The 22,319-nt window shown below is 46.2% G+C and overlaps 1 protein-coding gene across 1 annotated transcript; it reads left to right on the top strand.

Moving 5' to 3' along the window:
• Window positions 1-2,664: 2,664 nt before the first annotated feature.
• Window positions 2,665-6,623, top strand: IL22 (interleukin 22). Its single transcript, NM_001309428.1, has 6 exons — window positions 2,665-2,680; window positions 2,784-3,015; window positions 3,450-3,515; window positions 3,640-3,783; window positions 4,697-4,762; window positions 6,146-6,623. Exons 2-6 carry the CDS (start codon window positions 2,830-2,832, stop codon window positions 6,251-6,253), a joined length of 570 nt encoding a protein of 189 aa, NP_001296357.1. The 5' UTR covers window positions 2,665-2,680; window positions 2,784-2,829; the 3' UTR covers window positions 6,254-6,623.
• The last annotated feature ends 15,696 nt before the right edge of the window (window positions 6,624-22,319 follow it).

Below are 22,319 nucleotides of genomic sequence, written 5' to 3'. Positions count from 1 at the left end.
ACTCTAAGATATTTGCACAATGACGAAATCACCGGCCAGCTCATTTCTGAGAAACTGTTCTCCATTAAGTGATACTTGACTGTGCTTTAAAAGAATGCATTGTGGACTTCCAAGCACCAGCCAATGCACTGAATAACAGTTGTCTCATACAGTTGGTGAATATTTATTCACTGTCTGTCAGGTGCCAGCGCTGCCCTGGTGCTGGAATAGTATAGTGAGTGAGACAGAAAAGACTCCCTCTGACCGGGGACTCTGGGGGCACCCCCTGGCAGTAGGCTGGGTAAATTGTTTCATGCATCTAAGATCAACCTCGGGTGTAGTCTGCATGGGGCCTGGGAGCATGACCCTGTGGTTGCCCTTTATCTGCAGTGGCTTCTGGGAGAGATTTGAAAATTGAGAAGGAAACAGCTGAAGAGAAGGCCCATTACGATCTGGAATTATTTAGTACACGTGTCTCCCCGGTGTTTGTTCACAGGAGCAGTTTTGTGCTATATTGACAATCTCTCCTAATGACAAGTATTTTTGAGACTCCTGATATGACTGTTCTGAAATCCACATAAAGCCCCAGAGAAGATTTTCACGTTAGTGAGTTTTGGTCAAGCTCACTGAAACCTAAGCTCCTGGCTCCAATATCACTAACTTATTAATGGTCGTCCATCAGGGCCATATAAGGAGTAGTAGACATTTCACTGCTGTTAAAGACTGGTGTGCAGGGGCTGGCCTGGTGGCGTAGTGGGTGTTTGTGCACTCAGCTTTGCTGGCCTGGGGCTCACAGGTTTGGATCCCGGCTGCAGACCTAGCACCCCACGTCAAGCCATGCTATGGTGGCATCCCACATAAAATAGAGGACGATTGGCACAGATGTTAGCTCAGAGCCAATCTTCCTCACACACACACAAAAAGACTGATGTGCAATTTTCTAGCATTTTATTTTTGTTTCACAGCTATTTATTTCCTATTCAGGAAGAATAATGAAGCTGACAAGTAGTGCTGGATCAAATCCCAATTTTAGAAGTACAATAAAGGCAGTCCCAAAATTACCTCCATGCATGTTCCCAAAGATATTTAGTAAATTATTTAAATTCATAAATCTATTTACCTGTTCATTCCATATGTTTTTATTGAGTCCTTCCTGTGTATGCAGCAGTTCTAAGTGTTGGAGATACAAAGATGAAAGGGACAGAAACTTCCCTTAAAAGCATATAATTCAATAATGTCAAAACTTACTTTCTCATACGAACAAAATTATAAATGCTTGTCAGGGTCCCAGCCTGTGTAATCCACAGTGTAGCTTCATTCCAATGCTGATAAAATCATATTGAGCTCTGGACAAAAATGGCCACATCTTGCATCCCAGGAAATTGGATAAAGAAGCGTTCCCTCTTCTTGGGGTCATGAACAACCCCAAGCAAATGCTGGCAATGGGTCTAGTTGTTATTTACTCTCACTCATCTTCCCTTTTGCATCCTTTCCCCTTCTCGTCCCTCACTGTGACCCCTTGCTTGGGTCTGTGCTATCTCACAAAACACTCAGGATCCACCATCATCCACTTCTCTTCTTCCAGTTCTTCAACACTCTCAACCCTGACCAGCTGTGAGGAGAAGAAGCCCATCAAACTGGTCCGCAGGGACTCGCACTCCTGCGCCTGCGTAGACTGCTGCTCTGTCTCCCTGCTCCCACTCTGGGAGGGCTTCCAGTCTGTTTTTTAGGTGTTATTTAGAATTCCACGTATTTTTAATAATTTCAAGTCAACACATCACCACTATATTGCCGGATTCTCTTCTTCAGACATCCATAAACGTGATATAATGAAAGTCGTTATAGGATTTTTGGAAACATGATTTTGAGACTTGAGTGTTGTTTCGAATGAGTGCAGGTAAAATTTCAAGACGAACTACTACATCCACCGTATTCTCAAAATGCTCGCATGTTCGTGTTTAAATACTTGAAAATCATGCTCAGGTTGTTCAGCATTAATATTTCCAAACTTAAATTGATGTTGATTATAATTCAGCGAAAAAACTTTTAAGGTATATTTGCATCTACCAGGATTGTTACGCTCACTTGAAAAAAGCCACCGAATGGGAGGAAAACAGTGCTTAGATCAGCCAACACTGTTATTTTTAAAATGTAAGTCTTCTTCAGGATTCAGCATATTAAAAAATGAGATAAAATTATCTTTTAAAATGGAATTATCCCCAACCTGTCTTTCTTGTTTACTTTAAAGCAGAGGATATAGGACACGGGTCCTTTATTTCTGATCATCTCTAATGAGATAAGAATCTAAGAAGCTGGTAGGAAAATGAGTCCGTGACCAAAATGCTTACTCAGTTACTACAGGAGATCAAAAAACAGTCTACTAAATCTGGAATCAACGAAGACAAAGCAATAATTTTCTTTGAAAAAATGTGCAGGGTTTCAAAAGTTTCTGGGATTTGTCTGTAGAAGCTCCTTCCGGCCCTAACTGTGACGTTGTAGGGAACACTCACGCATCAAGGTGGGAAGGACGGGAGGTGGCGTTTGTGGGCTCCCATGGTGGTTAGGTAGTTCTCAGAAGACAGCACTGGAAATTAGATAATTGCTGATGTCATACTCCTCACAACCAAAAAAATTTGGTGTCCTGGGGGCTATAAAAGCAGCAGCGGCTACCTTCTCATCACAAGCAGAATCATCGAAACAGGTAAGTGTTTCAGCAAAGTTGGTATAATCGCTCTGTTTGATACTTCTTGATACTTAATTTTTTCCCTTTATGTTGACTTTGCTCCTTGTTCTCTTGATCCCAGGCTCTCCTTCCCTCGTCGCCGATTGCTGGAGTCAGATTTGTCTGCAATGGCCACCCTGCAGAAATTTTTGAGCTCTTGCCTCCTGGGGACTCTGGCAGCCAGCTGCCTCCTTCTCGTTGCCCTGTGGGTGCAGGGAGGAGTGGCTGCGCCCCTTGGCTCTCACTGCAGGCTTGACGAGTCCGACTTCCAGCAGCCATACATCATCAACCGCACCTTCAAGCTGGCCGACGAGGTAGTCATCTCAACCTCTCTCGCTTTCATATCTTGTCTACTTGGAACCCAAATAGTTCTTACAGTTTTCTTCAGAACACATCTAAAGTCTTTAAGAACCTGTCATTTATCTCTGTGGGTAGACCAGAGATCATTCCCTATGTCTCTTCATAGACTCTTTCGAGGTGGGGCTTTACCAGAAGACCTTCCCTCTTGGCCTTTGGGATATGTACATTGAGTTTTACCCCAAACGGAGAAATTTAGTAGCTCATCTGACTATTCATTTTTCCCTTTACTCCTCTGAGCGTTATTTTAAACTCATGCACACATCTGAATTCTTTCTTTAGTCTTTGTGGGGCTGCTTTGGGGAGAGGGGTAGAGTCCATCTCTACTTACAGACTTTTCTTCTCTCTCCTCCATGTCCAGGCAAATACTTAGTCTTTTCTTCTCTTCCAGGCTAGTTTGGCAGATAACAACACAGATGTTCGGCTCATTGGGGAGAAACTGTTCCATGGAGTCAATGTAAGCCATAGCCATGACGAGCGGGGTGGTGTGCCATCTGGGGATATTTGGAGCGGTGCTGACGAAGGTTTGGGTCTTCTCTATGTCCCCTAATCTGACCCCTGCTGCTCCACTGTCACTGCAGGTGAGACAGCACTGCTACCTGATGAAGCAGGTGCTAAACTTTACCCTTGAAGAGGTGCTGCTCCCTTACTCTGACCGATTCCAGCCTTACATGCAGGAGGTGGTGTCCTTCCTGGCAGGGCTCAGCAACAAGCTAAGCCAATGCGTAAGTGCTCCTCCCAGCCCCGAGCCCACCCACTCCGGGTGGCCGGCCTTCCCACCTGCTCCCATGGAGAGCCCTTTCCCCAAGCCCTCACTGCCCCATCCCAGGCCGGGGGCAACATCCTTACCGGAGTCATCTGAAATCAGAGTGTTTATTTTTGCTTGAATTGAGTCACATTTTGAATTTATGGTGACAAATGGGGTCTGAAAGTCAAGTGCATAGAGGGCTCATTTGTCCCCAGGGAAAAGCATCTCGGGTTATGCGAGATGCAAAAGGTGTTGGGATTTGTAAGGAAAAAATACCTAGGTGTGGAAATGGATCCTCTGAGTATAAGTGGATGAAGGGAGGGGATGGGAAAGAGAGAAAGAGGGAGATAGAAGATTTAATGTCTGGTGGTGAGTAGCAAAGACTGCTGCCTTTTTGATGTTATGGGAAATGACAAAATCAAAGGTATGTGAGCTCAATGCCTCTGAACACTTAAATTTATCATAAAAAGTTTGAGTGGAGTGGGCAGAGCAAAGGAGACCGTATTTATTGAGGAGGGCCTCCTGTTCACACGAGACGTTTTGTGTACGTTTCTTGTTCTGAGCATGCATTTTTGATGAGGGACAGCTAAGGTTTTGGTCTTGACAGAATTTGCATAAACCACTCCACTCTTTCCACAAACTTAAACCTCAGTAGGATTTCCTAAAGGTGAAGGGAGGACCCATGTAAGGGAAATGAGTGGATTTTGGTGTCCAAGAGAAATCAAGAGCTCGGAAAATCTAGGTCACTGGTGAAATCTAGGTCGTTGTGGGCAAAATTGCTAAAACTTTAATTGCAGGTGAATTGTAACGTACCTTGGTTAGGGACGCGGAGGTTGATAACGCTTCAGTGCAACAATGTTAAAATAGCTTCTCTGGTTTTCATTTTGTAGCATATTGAGGGTGATGACCAGCATGTCCAGAAAAAAGTGCAAAACCTGAAGGACACAGTGAAAAAGGTACCACTAATAATTGTTAATGCTAAAGCAGTAAATAGGAGAGCCAAATGTTATTTTTCTCTTTCTTCCTTTTTTCTTTTTTCCTGCCACATTGTGATTTTTATTTAATTCTCCAGAATGGATTTCTGGAATGATTGTATTTATATTTAATTATAATACCCAATAGCTATTGACTTTAATTTAAGAGCCTGAGGGAACAACCCCTGAATACTTTTATATAGTTTCAAATAGAATGAAAATATTAGTCATGGATTTATTATAGTGAAATTGAAGTCTGAATTGGAAATCCTCCTTTCCTTTTCTCTCCCTTCCCCTTCCTTTCTCGTCTCCTCCTTCTCTTCCTCAATGAGTCCCTCATGAGCATCTATGTAGTGTAGGCCAGTGTACATTTCTTCAGTGAATGACACAGTCATGTGGCCTATTTGGGGACAAGAACAACAGAGGAAGGCTCAGACTAGCAATTGTGACGCATCCAAAAAGCAGAAGAACGGTTAGTGCAGCGAAAGTGATGCTGTTGCAAGCAGGTGCAATTAAACCTCAGAAACATGACAGCTCTGGCTGATGGCATTTTCTGTAACAAACTTAACCTCAGTCCTGCCTTCTTTCCATGTTGATTTTTTTAAAAAGTATTTCTTCCTGAGCATTAATGAATGTGACTGTTTCTTTGATAATTGAAGGCTGTGTAGTTTTTCACTGTGAAGATCAATTCTCTTGTCACAGAACTATTATCTACACACAGAGGTATTGATGTGAATTCGCATACCCTCGCCAAGAAGTTCTTTGCACTTCTAGTTTGAAAAGTCCCTGATGTCAGCTTACTTTGTTGTTTTTAAAAAGTGAAATGTGAGAGAGAAAGATCTGATGATGATCTGTGTAGGAAAACATATTTTAAAGCTTTTAATCCATTTTGAGAGAATCAACTTCCACATAGGCAGTAGTTTGTCCCATGGAAGAATGGTTATACTTTCTTTGCCCTGTAGCTCCAGAAAGCGCAGGCTCAACTTGAGGAGAAACCAGTCAGGGTTGCCCGGGACGGGAGGGCAGGATCGGGTGGGGTTAGAGCCCTGTGCTAGCAGAGAGCGGGCTGTGGCAGGATGGACGACAGGCAGCAGGGTAAGATCAGCTCTAAAATTCTTGCTAGTCTTGGGCGTCTTTGAGATTTAAAAAATATCCCTGGGCATTATGTCGAAGGAAGCATGGAAAGGTGGAAAATCGTATTATACTCTTGCTAAAAGGGTATAATTATAACGATTAATCTTTTACAAAAGGCTAAAACTTGGTTTCTGTCTCCAACAGCCCAGCCATGCCAGCTCCCTCTAATTTGTTCCTCTTTAAAAAATATGGCATAAATGCTCAAATACTTATGTGCTCTTATTTTCACAGCTTGGAGAGAGTGGAGACATCAAAGCAATTGGGGAACTGAATTTGCTGTTTATGCGGCTGAAAAATGCCTGCATTGGACCAGAGAAAAGCTGGAAAATGGATAACTAATCCTTCTTGCCTGTTAGAAATAACAATAAGATACCCAAAGCTTTCCTTTACCCAAAGGAAAATGGAAAGCCAAACTCCACAGACATGGATGGATTCCAAAGAAACCCCTGCTGAGCTTAAAAAGAACATAATGCCACAATGTCGCTTATGTCCATAGATCAGAAGGTAGACTTTCTGAGCATAACCAGATTTATTGATAACATTTTATCGTAGTTGGTGTTTTATACACAGAAATTTATTTTTTAAGCAATTTTCTATTCCCACAAGTAAGATTACTTCCCATTCCTTTAGAAAAAATAACCTAAATAACTTTATTTCCATAATCAATATTTTATATTTGTGAATTTATTTATTGTTATAAGTACACATTTTATTTATGTCATTTTACTAATATGGATTTATTTATAGAAACATTATATGATATTGTTACTTAAGTATAAGGTTAATATTAATATTTACAGCAATTATTATGGAGCTATAATATGTTTATTTGACTTCAATAAACACTTTGAGATCTTAAATCTTGTGGCTTTGTCATTTTTTTCCTTTTAATATCATCATCGTCATCATCACCCTCATCACCATCACCGTTAGGTAACCATTCTCGTACGCCAAATGGGCCAAGGACCTCATTTAATGACGTTATTCTTGACTCTCAGCAAACGAGGTGGCTATAAGTATCGTTTCCATCTTACAGATGAGAAAACTGAGTCAGAGACGTGTTGGAAAACAGTGCGTAACCGTGAGTCGTTGACCTCCGTTGGACTGGGTCTATCTGATCTCCGGGCTCTCCGATATATTGCCTGGATAGATTTATTGTGTGGATTCGCGGGTAATTCCAGAAGAACATAGGTAAGAAATTGAAAAGAATCCATCTGCCTCAGTAGCAGTTTGTGGGTAAGAGAAAGGAGTGAAGGTGCTGGAGGAGAAATCCATGAGGTCTCTATGGCTGTAGATGACCTGCTTCCGTTCGGCTTCCAGCGCCCCAGGGAGGGCGTGCTCCCGTTCTCCTGTGAGGCAGGACATAAAGCAGAGGGGAAGCTGACTGGGTCTGGGCGGTGTTGGCTGCCAGCGAGTCTAGCACTGATGGAGAAGTCTCGCGGGTGGAAGAGGAGCAAGACTCGATGAAGCACACGGAGAGAGAGGGACAGCTGCACATCTCCAAAATTTGTGCTGTGGTACCGAGAAGAGAGAGGACAGGTGGGACAAATTTGGACAGGTTCCATCTAGAACGAACGAAGGACTCCAGCCCTGAAGCATGTGTAGGTCTTTCCACAGAAGGTGAAAGTCAGTGGTCAGGAGAGGCCCGGGGTCAGCTGTTTAAAGTGTTTCCTTCTCCAGAAATTTGGGAACCCTGGGTTTAGTCCACAGGCCGCTCACCAGCTGTTCGCCCAGTGCCTGCAGGGTGAGGTCCAGCCGGCTGGGATGGGTGAGCACATGGATAAACCGCAGGTTCACGCGCGGACAGAGTGGAGTTAATACTTCTGGGTCTGGGCTCCAAATGCCGAGAGGGACCAAAGCTAAGCATGAGGGAGGCCAGCCCTATCATTCTTTCTGGGAGAAACTGGGGTTTGGGCTCTTTCCTCTCTTCTTCCAAATGAATCTCAATGTAAAGACTTCAGCAAAATTTGGTGTTGTATTTGTTTTTGACAAATCTTCTGGAAATTGAGCTGTAAATGGAGGAACATCCTTAAAAGTAGATTTACAGATGCTTCCATCCTAGGGCAAGGAGTCTGAAATCAAGAGATTTAAAAATTCTGAATCCAATGAACATGTGGCATAGGGTGCCAGGATCCTCTTCAGTTCTAGAGGGCAGCGCTGACAAATGCGGCATCCACAAGAGGTGGTCCAGATTCCTTGCAGGGGTCCTGCCATAGTCATAGGCACCTGCTGCAGGAGTTTTTGTTTTTTTGACATCAGTGGTGGCAGCTAGCATTTGGCTGGCACTGCCAGCACTGCTCTTGTTCTTGGCATTGGCAGAGGCCTTGGGTGTCTACCCCCCATCTGATACCAAGGTAGCAGATGGCAACACCCAGGTATTCAAGACTAATCTGCCAGACACAAGTCCCCGAGACACCAACCAGCAGTTAGGATTGACGAGTAGCCCCTGGAGGGTTCCGAGTGTGGGAAAGACTTGCTATGACTCGTGTTCTATAAAGATCACCCTGGCTGCCGGGTGGACAGTAGGTCTGAGGAGTAAGTGTAGAAGCAGGCCGGGGTGACCGTAAAGAGATGGCTGCTGGCTGCACTGGAGTGGATGGGAGCAGGGCCAGAGGAAAGTGGCGCGTGACTCTTACTGCCACGCGCGGCTCGGGTTGCCCGGGAAATCAGAGCTCTGTACGGATCATATTCACTGACAGGAAGGTGATCCTTGGTTTCCTTCTGGCCCCTCATTCACACTGTATTATTCACAGGCCTACAGTGCTCCAGGAACGAAAGTAAACACAGACAAGCGGTTTTGCTCTGAAAGGAGGTTAAGATTTTAAGATCTGAATGAAGACACTTGGGTCAGATGAGGCGAAGGCAGTGAGACCAAGGATTGACAGCTGGGGTCTTATTGTCTCTGAGGCGACCACAGCTATCGTGACTTTAACTTTAAAATCTACTTTCAAGGAATGTTTATTGTTGGAAGAACAGGTGGAGAAGGCCAAGATGACTGATCCTCACCACCAAGAGGAAACTGTGCTTCTGCCACACCGGGAGGCTGGAGGACTGCAGCTCACCCAGGGCATTCACTGGATTGTCTCGACGTGGAAAATTGCATCAACCCAAAAGAGATAGGATCATCCAGGACTCCATTTCTGGAGGAAGGGGGGCTTAAGTCACCTTACCAGGTGAAGGACCACACCCAATGGAGGAGCAGATAGAAGGTAGAGGGGGAATGGAATGGGTGGTGGCGGAAGAAATTCATGATTATGAATTGAGACCCTGCCAACCGCTCTAAAAGTAGGAACTATAGCAGATACGGTTTCTGCTAATAAGTAGTTTGTCCTCTTTTCTCCTCCTCCCTCCTCTCTGCCTCTTAGATGAAGAGTACTTGTGGGGGCTAATATTTTAGTTTTCAGATGGGAAGATGGCCACAGCGACGTCATCCTATAAGGTTATGGGAGCTGATGACATTCTGAGTATTTCTTGTGTTGGAGACAGGCATATTTCACCTGGACAAAGACAAGAGTGGATGCCGAAGACAAAAGGATGGGTTGTGCCCATCTAGTCTTCCAGATCCATCCTCTGTTCTTTTCCCTCTACTTCGTGCCCAGAGAGGCTGGTGTGTATGAATTGCCCCATACACGTGCTTGCTCTCTGGCTTTTGATTGACTTGGCAAGTGAGGGAAGTTAGCAGGAGACTGAAGGAGGAGAGCAAGGTCAGAGCACTCAGCCCTCTGGAAGCCTCCTTCCGGAGTGCCGCGCAGGTTGGTCGTGTGCTTCTACCAAAGCCTCAGCTCCTTGCAGACAGCGCTCTTCCATGTGGTTCTCTTCCTCCTTCTGGAAATTGCTCTCAACCTTGTTCCCTACAAGCTTCCAGCTATTGTCAGCTTCAGGGTGTTGCACTACTTCTTGTGGGGTTCCTTACGCTCTTTCCACACCTTAAAGAAAATCAGGCGGTTCTTAAACTCTCCTCCGTTACCCAGTTTGAGTGTAACACATTTTCTGTATATATCGCTTTTCTCTCTTCCATTCTCCCCTGACCCTGGCCTGGCAGCAGGATGGAGTCTGCTAATTTAAACATCATTTATGGGCGATAAGTAAAGCCAGTTTTTGGCATGTCTGAGTTGTGTGTACGTTTTTGACCCTGCACGAAAGCAAAATCAGAAACAATGGTTTTTTGGTTTCTAAAATTAAAACACTATTTTTGATTAAAAAAAAATCCTATTTCTCCAACAGATTTCTCCATGGGGAAATAGAGGTGCTTGGGTCAACAGTGCTATTGCCTGAAGGAAGTGAGGAGCTCCCTCCTTCTCCTTGGTCCAGGCGTGCTCACGTCCCGCCCTGCGGCTCTGTCCTGCCTGTGCCCCCATGGAGCACACACGGGAGTCTTTCAGTCCAGCTACTCTGCTCACTAGAGGCTGAGAGAGTTACGGTACCTGGATAATTCTGACTCCTCTCAACCTTGTGTTCTAGTGGCTTCTCTTATCTGTGGCCCTTCTTTCTCCTCTTTTCTTGTCACAGCTGCTAAGGATATTCAGGGTGACCCTGCACGCCTCTTTTAGTCACAGTTCCTCCCTGGTTTCCGTGGGATTTAGCCATCTGGTCGTCCTCTGCATCCCGTATCTTATGTTAGCAATGTGCGTGCAGGTTCTCCTCACCGTCACCCGGAAGGTGATCGTGGTGACTTTTCCAGCAGGCGCTGTTTCTTTTTGAAACCCGCGTGTGAGATGCTTTTTGGAGGTGTTGTTCCATATGTGACATTTCCATCTTGCCATCGCTGTAGATGCTATTTTTAGGCACAATGACTGCCCAGGAACCCTATGACTCTTATATTCCTGCTTGACTCAATGACACCCTTAGAAATTTCAATTCAGTTTAGTTCAGTAAGCAGTTCTGCACATCATGGGGTGTGCAAGATCCCCCTGTGCAGGGCTGCGAAACTCTAAGGTTAGATGTGATTTGGATGCTGTCCTCAGGGGCCTGCAACCTTGTGGGGAAGACAAGCAGACAGCTGTCTGGGGCACACGGACTGAAGTGTGCTGAGAGAGGGGCACCCACAGGATGACATCGTCACTGCTGAAGGCACTGGAGTGGCATCTGAGCTGATCTTAAAGGGTAAGAAGGACTCCAATAGTTCCACGTGTCTCTCCTCTGTGGAACTTCCCCTTTTTCCTCCCTGTTGCATCCTAGGCACAGGTGATTGCTCCATCTTTGGGATTCCCAAAGCACAATTTACCTCTTTCTCTTGGTGCTTATACATTGCAATTTAATGATTTATTACATGTCTCTCCTGAGGGCTTTTCAAGGACATAAACTATGGTTCATTCTTGTGTTCCAGGACCTGAAAATGCCCAGCACGTTACCGGTGCTGGGTAGATGTTTAATGGATGGAGGCATAGAGGATTGCACAGCATTCTGGGCCTGAGGACCTGGATGAGCAAAGGGATGGAGACGTGAGAGGGGACAGACAGCTGGCAGGGCCAGAGGTCCGGTGTGGCTGGAGCACAGGCTGTGGGGGCCGATGCAATGGGGGATGACCAGCAATGGGTAACATTCACTGTGTGCAGCTCCTTATTTCCAGTCTCTGGAAACTCAGTTGTTGACAGGGCTTACGGAAAAGCGACTGAGTGAACGAACAGGATTTTTTTTTTTTTTTAAAGATTTTATTTTTTCCTTTTTCTCCCCAAAGCCCCCCGGTACATAGTTGTGTATTCTTCGTTGTGGGTTCTTCTAGTTGTGGCATGTGGGATGCTGCCTCAGCGTGGTCTGATGAGCAGTGCCATGTCCGCGCCCAGGATTCGAACCAACGAAACACTGGGCTGCCTGCAGCGAAACGCGCGAACTTAACCACTCGGCCACGGGGCCAGCCCTATGAACGAACAGGATTTTGACCCGCACCACACCTGGGCCCTCAGCCTGGCATGAGCTGATAAGACGATGGCATCAACACTCTGTGCTTTAACTTTCTTCTTCTCGAGGTTGGGCAGCTGATGCCCACTAACACTTCCCACCACCAAAGGCCTCACCAGAAGGATGGGAAATGTGATGTTGCTGATGTATGGAGCGAAATTCATTCAAAAAGCTGAATACAAAGCAATTAGTTTCTGACACAGCCAGACGAGCGAGGTTGCCTCCAGAAGCACACTCAGACTGGGAGCCACCCACGGCCTCCTGGGCCCCATCTGCTGGTGAGCACTGAGGTGTGGAGGCTGCCGGGAGCCTGGTCTGAGGCCAGGGCAGCATGTACTGAGTTCTCTGTCCGTCTTTGTCTTCAGAAAGTGGTTCCAGTGTGCTGGGGTTTGTCCCCAGAGCGGGTGAGATCTGCACCTCACCACCTAATCAGCTTTGAGCTGCGGATTCCTTGTCCTGAAGATGAGGACAGTGACACCTACTCTCACATAAGAATTAAATGGCTCCATCTTGGCTGGAAGTGGAATTTTCTAAGTTGACTTTTAATTATGTTCAGAAAATAGAAATAAGGTGCAGCACCCCCAAGCCTGCCCCCCTGCCTCCCCCAAAGTGTGGAGCCTGGGAAAGCGCCGATTTCCCCTTCCCCAAAGTAGACACACCCCGGGCAGACTCCCTCCACAGCTGTTGGGCCAGAAATGTCACATGTGCTCCTGACGATCGTCGGCTTAGGTTAGGGCTGGGAAAACTCTCTGTGAAGGGCAGAATAGTAAATGTTTAGGCTTTGTGGGCAACATATGGTCTCTGTTGCATATATTTCCTCCTCCTCCTCGTCTTCCTGCTTCTCCTCAATTCTTTAAAAGCATAAAAACCATTCTTTGCTCATGAGCTTTAGAAAAACAGGCTGTGAGCCAGATTTGGGCCACGATTGGCCAACTCTTGGCTAGCGTTATACACAGTTCATTTTCCAGCACTAGGCACATTGACACCCCACTGAAATTCTGCGAGCAGGGTTAGACGGGAACGGTTTTGTGGGAATGAGAGCTGCTCTGAGAGGCAGAATGGCAATGTACTAAGCATTGAGTGGGACCCAGAGTCAGGACAACTTGCAGCGAATTTCCCATCAACCACGAGTTATTACAGCAGACCGTGACTATAGGACTCTTTCATCTTATTAGGCATTTTTTAAAAATAGATTTTATTTTCTTAGAGTTTTAGGTTCACAGCAAAGTTGAGAGAAAGATACAGAGATTTCCCACTTATCCTCCGCCCCCCAACACATGCAGAGTCTCCCCATTGTCCACATCCCCTGCCAGAGTGGGACATGTGTTACAATAGAGGAACTGACGTTGTTAGCTATTTTTTGGTGACAATGAATTTTTTTATTACAATAAAAAGTGGATCTCTGTATCATGTCTTATGGGCCCTCTCCGACTCTCTTGGCCTCTCTCCCCAGCTGCCTCTGCGGGGATATTTACAGCTTCTTCTGCCACTCAGAAAAAGGGACTCTGGGCAGGTTGTGGGATCTGTCTTCCCCGCCTGGGAAGGGCCCAGTAATACTCCGGTGTGAGAAGTTACTGTGCCGGGGGCCAGCCATCACAGGAGCGGGGAAGCCGGCCGACACTTTTCATCCCTTCCTCTTTCCCTCTGTCTGACCCGGGCATGGGGGCCCCATGCAGCCTGTCTGGAGTCATCTTGCCTGACAAAAGGCTGGCCCTCTCTCTTCGTAAGGCCCTGGCCAGGTGACTGACGTGCCGTTGTGCACGTGCTGCCCGCCCTTGTCCTCATTTCTCTTCTCCCTTCCTCTCCCTGCTCCCTGAGAAAGCAGCGGCTCGAGCTCCGCCCCAGGCCTTGTTTTCCGGGGACCCTGAGCTGCGGCAATTCCTCTCTAGAGTCTGAGCTCCATGAGGGTAAGGATTTGGGTTTATTTTGCTCACTGCCTAGAATATTGCCTGGTGGGTGTTCAATACATCTAAGATCTGTATATATACGTATATCTTATATATAAGATCTGCTGTGAGCAGTAGAGTGACATACACATATCTGAACTACATTTCGAAAGAAGTAATGAGCACCTTGCTTCAGGGCTGGACCCCTGGAAGACGTTAGCACCACAACAAGTCTGCGGGAAGCGTGAGAGTTCCTGCTAGCTGGTCCCTGCATCAGAGAGTACCCAGGCCCGCCACGCAAAAACACCCATGGCTGTAACTGCAATAAAGGGAACAGCTGACCTGGAGGAAGTTATGAGGAAAAGATACACAACAAAAGGCGTAGTCAGCATCACTCAGCGTGGAGCTGCGCGAGGGGTCCCCGGCCGCCCGGATGTTCAGCTCACCTGGTCCTCGGCACTTCTGGTTTGGTCTGAATCGCAGAGGAGAGGCAGGAAACAGTCCCGAAGGCGGGCGGGGCAGAGGGTGGCAGGGGGGATGCTCTCCCCATGTGGGCTCTCTGGATCCCAGAGGCACAATGACAAGATAGAGACTGCTGGTGGTTGCCCAACACAGCTCGATGTGGGAGGAGCAGAAACATCCAGGCGGCCCTCCCGGGGCTGAGGTCACCTTCGTCTGTCAGCACCCAGATCTCTTTCTCCCTCCTCTGAGCCTGGGCTGTCCTTGGGGCTTTGTCACCTCTCAGGGGTTCTGTGGGGACCCGTTGGGGTGTATCTGTAATCCACTGAGCACATCCTCTGGGCCAGTCACTGCTTAGAACTGGGGGAGCAGCCACGAGCAGACGGACAAAGGTCTGCCCTGACAGAGCTTAGATTTTTGTGAAGGGAGAGAGACAGGAAACAAAATGCATCAGTAAAATATATCAGGTTAGGTAATGAGAAGGGCTTTGGAAAAACTAAAACAGAAAAAGAGATGGAGAGGCTGGAGTGGGTTAATTCTAACTAGGGTGTTGCAGTGGTCTGCCGGGCTGCTGTGATGAAGTAGCACCATTGGGATGCTTAAACCCCCGACCTTTGTTTCTCACAGTCTGGAGGCTGGAGTCTGACATCTGGGCATCTGCAGGGCTGGTCCTTCTGACGCCTCCCTCCTGGGCTGGCAGATGGCTGCCTTCATGCTGTGTCCTCACATGGTCTCTTCTCTGTGTGTCTGTGTCCTCGTCTCCTCTTCTTATGAGGACCCCCATCAGACGGACTAGGACCCACCCAGATGACCTCATTTTAACCTGATTCCCTCTTTACAAAGACCCTGTCTTCAAAAACAGTCACATTCTTGGGTACTGGGAGTGAGGACTCCAACACAGGAATTTTGGGGGGATAACGTTCAGCCCCTAACAGGTATCCTGGGACAGCCTCACTGAGAGGGTGGTATCTGAGCAAAGACTCGAAAGACTTGAAGAAGCTGGCCATGGAGACATCTGGGGGAAAAGCCTCTCAGGCACAGGGAACAGCAAGCGCAAAATTTCTGAGGTCCGAGGGAGCTTGATTCATTGGCAGAGCATCAGGGAGGCACTGTGGCTGGCGTGGGCGAGCAAGAGGAGAGCCGCAGGAGAGGAGGCTGGAGGGAAGCTGAGCAGGTGAATGCGGCGGCCCTCAGGCTGGAAAGGACTGTGGCTTCTCCTGAGAGTGACGGGGGAAGTCTGTAAGGGAGAGGTTGTGCTGGTGGCGGCCGGCAGGTCCAGGTTCAGACGCCTGGCTCAGTCCCAGCGAGTGGCTCAGGGCTTATGTGGCTGCCTCAGGGCCACAGGCTGAAGGGATGGGCCAATGATTCACACATCCTGACAGAGATCCACCTATTCCTGGGATGCTCACTACCGTGATTCCTGAACTCTGCCCCAGTTCTTGCTGTCCTGACCGCGAACCTTCTCTTTGATGCACTTGGAAAGTGAGACAGAAAGTCTCATAAGTCATCTGTGCTTTGACAAAACTGTGGAGGGTGGCCGGATGTGTGCCTGTGCGTCCTGTCTCTCTCTCTTTCCTTCTGCCGGGCTAAGCGTGAAGGGGACAGCAGCAGAGGTCTCTTCTCTGTCATCCTTTGTGGTGGGTTATTATGGGAAATCTGCTCCTGACTTTTTATTTTTTATTTTGGAGATCATGATAGGGCACTACATGCTTTGCAGGTTTTATGGGTGACGTGCCTTCTATTGCCAGAGAACGAGTGGCCGATGTGTATGATACCAATGTGTCAAATCTGAAAATGCCAAGATAACCAAAAAGCTATAAAGCTATGAAGACGATTGCTCCTGCATAAGAGCTACTGGAATCTATACTAACCTTTTCTTTGGTAGGTTTATTTTCACTCTGCCCATCAGAAGATCCGGGACTCGTGCATAAATCATGTTTACTTATTAACCCAGAGGCAAAATGCTCCTGCGGAAACACTGCTGGGCTTGCTCATGGAAGATGGGGTCAAGGTGCAGGTTTGCTGCTTGCTGGCTCTGTGCCCTCGGGCACGTCGGTCCCCTCTGTCTGTCTCAGCTCTCCCCTGTCAACTGGAAGGAACAAGGCCTCCTTTACTCTTATGGAAGCGTTGGGAAGACCAAGTAAAAAGATATCTCTGTGAAGGATTATATAAAGTTAGATATTTTTATAATGTACATGCAAGAGCTATAAAATACCACAACAATTTGTTTTACTATTCCTTAGGGGATTTTCTTCTTATCTTTTTTTGTTTAGATCACTGTCCCATCTCTTATTTTCTGTAGTGTCCCTACAGCCTCAGACATTGCTGTATCCTGTTCTCCTGTGTGGGGGGCCGCACAGGGAGGGGGAAACACGTGGACTTCCAAGTCTCAGAACACGGACGGAATCCTCCGCCTCACGTGACTAAACGTCCCTGGATGGACCCCAGATTCTTCCTCTGTGAAGTGGGGCTGTGCCAGACGCTCTGAAGCTAACTATATTCCTAAATAGAGTGGGAGGCATTTACTTATGCCCTGTATCTTAGGATTAAAAATTTTCCTCTTAAAAATGTTTTTCTAGAGCTACTAAAACGTTCGCATTCACAACATAGTTAAAAACATTCTCTTCGGGATTGTACAAGAAGGGAACTACGAGGACCAAACATCAGGTTCGCTGCAGCCGTCACTCAGATGTGGCTTCTTTCTCTCCTGCTGCATCAGCAGCTGGGCTCGCCTTGCTTCTCTCTCTCTCTTTTTTTTTTTTGTGAGGAAGATTGTCACTGAGCTAACATCTGTGCCAGTCTTCCTCTATTTTATGTGAGATTCCGCCACAGCGAGCCTTGACGAGCAGTGCTGGGTCCACGCCCGGGATCTGGACCTGTGAACCCCAGGCCACCAGAAGCAGAGGGCGCAAAATTAACCACTCCACCACTGGGCTGTACCCTCTTCTTCCCTTTCTTTCTTCCTCTCTCTCTCTTTATTTCTTTCCTTCCCTCCTTCTCCTTCCCTTCCTTCTTTTCTTTTATTGAGGTGAAATTCACATAACACGAAATTAACCATTTTAAGGTGAACAATTCGGTGGTGTTTAGCACATTTAGAATGTTGTGCATCCATCACCTCTAGCTAGTTTCGAAGCATTTTCATCACCCCCAATGGAAACCTCAGACACACTAAGCAGTCACTCCTCATTGCCCCCATCCTCCCAGCCCCTGGCGACCCTCAGTCTGTTTTCTGTCTCTATGGATTTACCTATTCCGGATATTTCGTGTAAATGGACTCATGCAGTAAGTGACCGTCTGTGTCTGGAGTCTTGCACATGGCATACTGTTTTCATGGTTCACCCACGTTGTATCACGGATCAGTACTTCATTCCTTTTTATGACTGAATGACATTCCATTGTATGGATAAACTACATCTGGTTTATCCATTCGTTCCTTAATGGACATTTGGATCGTGTTTTCTTTTTAAAGAACCGAAGTCAGACCATATAGCTCCTTTGCTCAAAGCTCCCTTATGACCCAGAGGGGAAGCCAAAGTCTCGCTAACAGCCTAAAAGGCTCTACAGTCTGTGTGCATTTCCTCTCTGGCATCACATCTTCGGCCCTCCTCACTCGCTCCCGCCCAGTGAACAGACTTCCAACTGTATTGAACGCACTAAGCGCGATCTTTCCCTAGGGCCTTTGCATCGACTGCTTCTTTTGACTGAACAGGTATCCCCATAGCTTACTCCCTTACTTCATTCTGGCTGTTCCTTCAATGTTACCTTCTCATTGAGGCCTTCTGTGATCATCTTACTTCAGTTTTCTCCATGCCCAGCTCAACACTTCCATCATCTTTACTCCATCTCAATTTTTCCAAAGCATCTAATACTCTCTGGTTGTATACAACTTACTTATAACTTTAACTTACCTATAACTTTAACTTATAATCGCTCATGTCCAATCATTGTCCATTACTCCTTCCTCCCCCACCATTAGGGTGTGTTATGAAATCAAGAATTTTCTCTGTTTTGTTTATTGATGCACCCCGAGGCCCACTAAGCACCCAATAAGTATTTGGTGAATGACTGAATTAACGATGAGTGGTGAAAAGCTACAGGGTACAAGTCACCCAGCACAGGGACCATGGCTGAGGCTCGTGGTGAGTTTCCATGCACTTCTCGTCTCCGTGCAGCTCCATTTACTGTGCTTCCATATGGCCTTTCCTTCCCATCCAGACCATTTGCAGCACTCTTTATTCCTTCTCTAGTCTGTTCTCATCCCTCCCTCTATTGATGTAAGCATGTGAGTGGCAGGTTTCCTGGTGGAACTGTCCAACCTCTTCTGGAGGGACAAAAGCAAGGTACCATTGTATTGAACATATGTGTCTATCTATAACTATTTCTTACTTATATCTTCTTGTTTTATCCTGGAAAAAACATATTGAATTTCAGTGTTTTTTCGGGATGAGTGGTTTAAAATAGATCCACCTACTTCTTACTTATAGCCGTATTGATTTTAGGATTTATGACCCTATGTGGAATCATGCCAATCACTGAGGTAGTTAAATATCATATTTCGACAAATTTAAGATGCTATATATTGGAAATTGTACCATTATTTTATTTACCACTAAGATAGGAAAAAAGTGGTGCTGATTAAACTGTGATACAATGCTTTCTTAACATTTAACACTTGGTTGTTGCTTTGTGAGAAAATTTGTAGTTTTGATCATTCAAAACTAGACAGATACTTGTTTCTCTAACAACAGATTTGCATCCTGCTGCTGTCCTTTGCATTCCTGTGAACACATTAACTTTTGTTTCAATGCTGAATCATGGGGTAGTCTTTCTGAAGATATTCAAACAGAGGTGAACTCAACACCCATGGTAACAACCATGCCCACAGTTCAATCGAAGCGATGACATCATTAGCGCTGCACAGGAGAGCACACCTGCATGTGGACTGTGCCTCGGCGACATAACCGTCGTATCATAAAACAGGTTGTGATTCCAGAGATATTAAAATGCAAAAAAAAGTGTCTTAGAGCCAGTTAAATGGTTTAGTAATTTAGGAATCACAGATGGGCTTTTTCCTCCTACAGTGGAGCAGGCATGAATTTGCATCCCTGAGGGCTCGGAGGGAGCTGTGACGCTCTGCATGCCTTCGCGAGCTCATTTTGCTCACTGGATATGCTTGACCATCCCAGAGGGCTGCTAGCATTCTTTTGGGTGGGGAGGGACTTAATTGTAAGAGAAATGGCTGCCGTGCTGGCATCTGGGAATTGGGGCAGCCGATTGTGCTTTTGGGCTGATACGTTCTCCTGTGCCTTACCAGGAGTGGTGGCCCTGAAATATACACTCCATGGTCCTGGGCCACTGTCGGGACACGGGTGGGATAAGTGAATTCCTCCTGCCTACACACTCTGAAAGATCATGGATCCCTGTTCATCCTTCACTTTTTCCACTTTCCTCAACCATTTCTCAAAGCTGCTGGAGGCTTGTGATGAACTTTAACATCATTCAGAGTATCACACATGCATTTTGCAGTGGTCTGAATGTTTGCATGTGTGTCCCCATGAAATTCATATGTTAAAACCGAGACCCCAAGGTGATGGTACCGGGAGGCGGGGCCTTTGGGAGGTGAGTAGGTCGTGAGGGTGGCACCGTCAAGAACTGATTAGTGCCGTTATAAAAGAGGCTCCAGAGAGCTCCCTGGCCCTTCCATCCTGTAGAGACACTGAGAGCTGGCAGTCTGCAACCCAGAAGAGAATTTTCACCGAATGTGACCATGCTGACACATTGATCTTGGAGCTCCAGCCTCCAGAACCGTGAGACATAAGTTTCTGTTTTTTATAAGCTATGCAATCTGTGGCGTTTCATTATAGTCCCAAAACAGACTAAGAAACATTTATTATTTGAAAAATAACAATGCAATAGCTGCCACTTCCAGGGTGCTTCTATAGCTGACATTGTGCCAAGTATTCTATATTCATTATTCCAAGTATTCTATATTCATTATTCCAAGTATTCTATATTTATTATTCTACTTTTTGTTCACGACAACACTTTGAAGTATATACAATTATTGCCCCATTTTAATGATGATAAAACCTGAAGCTTAGAGAGAATTAGTAACTTTCTCAAGGCCACACAACTAGGAAATAGTGGATCTGAGGCTCAAAACAGAGTCTCCTCATAATGAAATGCAGTTTTTATACAGTTCTGTATAAGAAACTTGTGAAGGTGATGGAATAAAAACACATCTGAGGAGCAGAGATTTGTCTTTCAAATTGGTGGCCAAGGCATCCTGTCCTTGTTCAAATGGTTCTTCTGTTACTGAGGAAACCTTTGGAACACTCTTCTGGAATTGTCTTCAGGACCCATGTTTTGAGTATTTTATTCGTTCTTTCAGGTCAGATCAGACGGTTTAGAGGACTCTAATGAGGCACGTCTGCTGACTGAGCTGTTGGATAACTATGATCAACCCAGTGACACCGTTTTCAGTCACAAAGAAATGACCACAGATTTCTTGAGTTGGCTGTAAACCGAAGCAGAGGCCTCCTTAGGATATGTGTGATCTCCCTTGGGGAGTGACGATTTGAGGGATACAAGATGTTTATGGAGATGCGATTATCAGAGGTTAAAAGACAGTCAGAACCCACAGTGACTTCATTTATCAATATTAGCAATCTGAGCTGCACTTACGTTTTGTTGGTGCACATTGGGGACTGAATTAGCTGCTCGAGGCAGCATATGGCTGCTAGAAGGATTTCTTGTGGTCCTTTTATTGCGTCCCCACCGAGTGTAAAAAGCCTATTAATTAGGCAGACTTCAGGCTTGGTGGCCATATAAGTTAGCCCCAATTGTCCTATATCCACCACTCATGGTGTTCATGTTAATCCCATGCTCTCTGAAGGCATTTGGGCTTCTGATCCCTGGTGTTCATGCTCTTTTGTCCCAGGAAACTTTGAATAGAAGGCATCCTTCTGCTCAAAAAACCCTCAGGGTATTTCATGTGCCAGTTCAAACGCCCTTTAAGCTACTCCCAGCTAAAAATACTTCTTCCTTTTCCTGAATTTTTATAATATTTCCGCAAGCCTCCCCTTGCACTCCTGATCAGCTGTCGTCTGTTGTAGCTCTTTGTGAAGAGTCCTCATCTCCTTTCAGAGGGTGTCTCCTTGACCTTGGGGAACCGAGGCTCTGGCTCTTCAAAGAGACCCACTCGCTTTTGGAAACAGCAGAAAGTACTAGCAAGTGTTTGAACCTCTCCCTTCGTACTTTCTCCTCACTTCTCCACCAGCCCTGATCGCCTTGACTTAGGGCTTAGTTTTGGGTTCTGATGCTTCTTACGGACTCTGCCTAGTTTTGAAGATTCTTGTCTTACTCACCACAGATCTCTGGGGTTGACCTGCCTGGTGCTTCAGTAACTCTGTTCATTCGAGACCTTGATGACCGATTTCTGCTTCTCACTATGGGATCCGGGGCTCTGTCCACCTCTTATCTTGAGGCTGCTACCCAGAAGGAACCACACTTATGGTCGTGGGAAGAACTGGGATGGAACTGAGGATGGGAGTCCATGGAGCATGCACCTTTGTTGCCACCTAGTACCTAGCACTGTTCTTTTATGGGCAGAACCTTGATAAAAATCTGTTGATGGAATGAATTAAAAATGAAACTATGGTTCTAGCAGCATCTCCTGACGTGGAAGGACGTTTACTCAGCTAATATTGGGTGTGCTTCCTCAGGTGAGGCACCATGGTGGGCGCTGAGGATTCAAAGATGGCAAGGTGGAGGCTCCTCCCTCAAGGAATTCACACTCCACTGGAAGTCCAGAGTTAGAGAAACGTCTGGGTGGTCAACTTGGACAGAGATGGTAGAGAACCTATGAAAGTGTGGGCTTTAATCCCAGGTCCAGTTCCAAACAAATCCTGAATATGTAGGGGAGTTACAACCTCTGAGCTGGAAAAATTCCTGAGAAAAATCGGAAAACTTAGCTCTTGAGTCTTGATGCTGGCTGTAGAACTGTGGCTTCTGAGGGGAGGGGAGGAGCCAGGTGAGGGATTTGGCATGGGGGCAAGTGGAAAACCCACGTGAGTCATGAACCGGTCTCCCAGGGCTGCCTGTTCTACCCTTGGGTTAAATTTTTCTGGGATACTGGTTAGAAAAGGAGGGTTTTTTTCATA

The sequence above is a fragment of the Equus caballus genome, chromosome 6, assembly GCF_041296265.1.
Source record: "Equus caballus isolate H_3958 breed thoroughbred chromosome 6, TB-T2T, whole genome shotgun sequence".
Taxonomy (NCBI): domain Eukaryota; kingdom Metazoa; phylum Chordata; class Mammalia; order Perissodactyla; family Equidae; genus Equus; species Equus caballus.
This window is presented reverse-complemented; position numbering and strand designations above follow the sequence as displayed.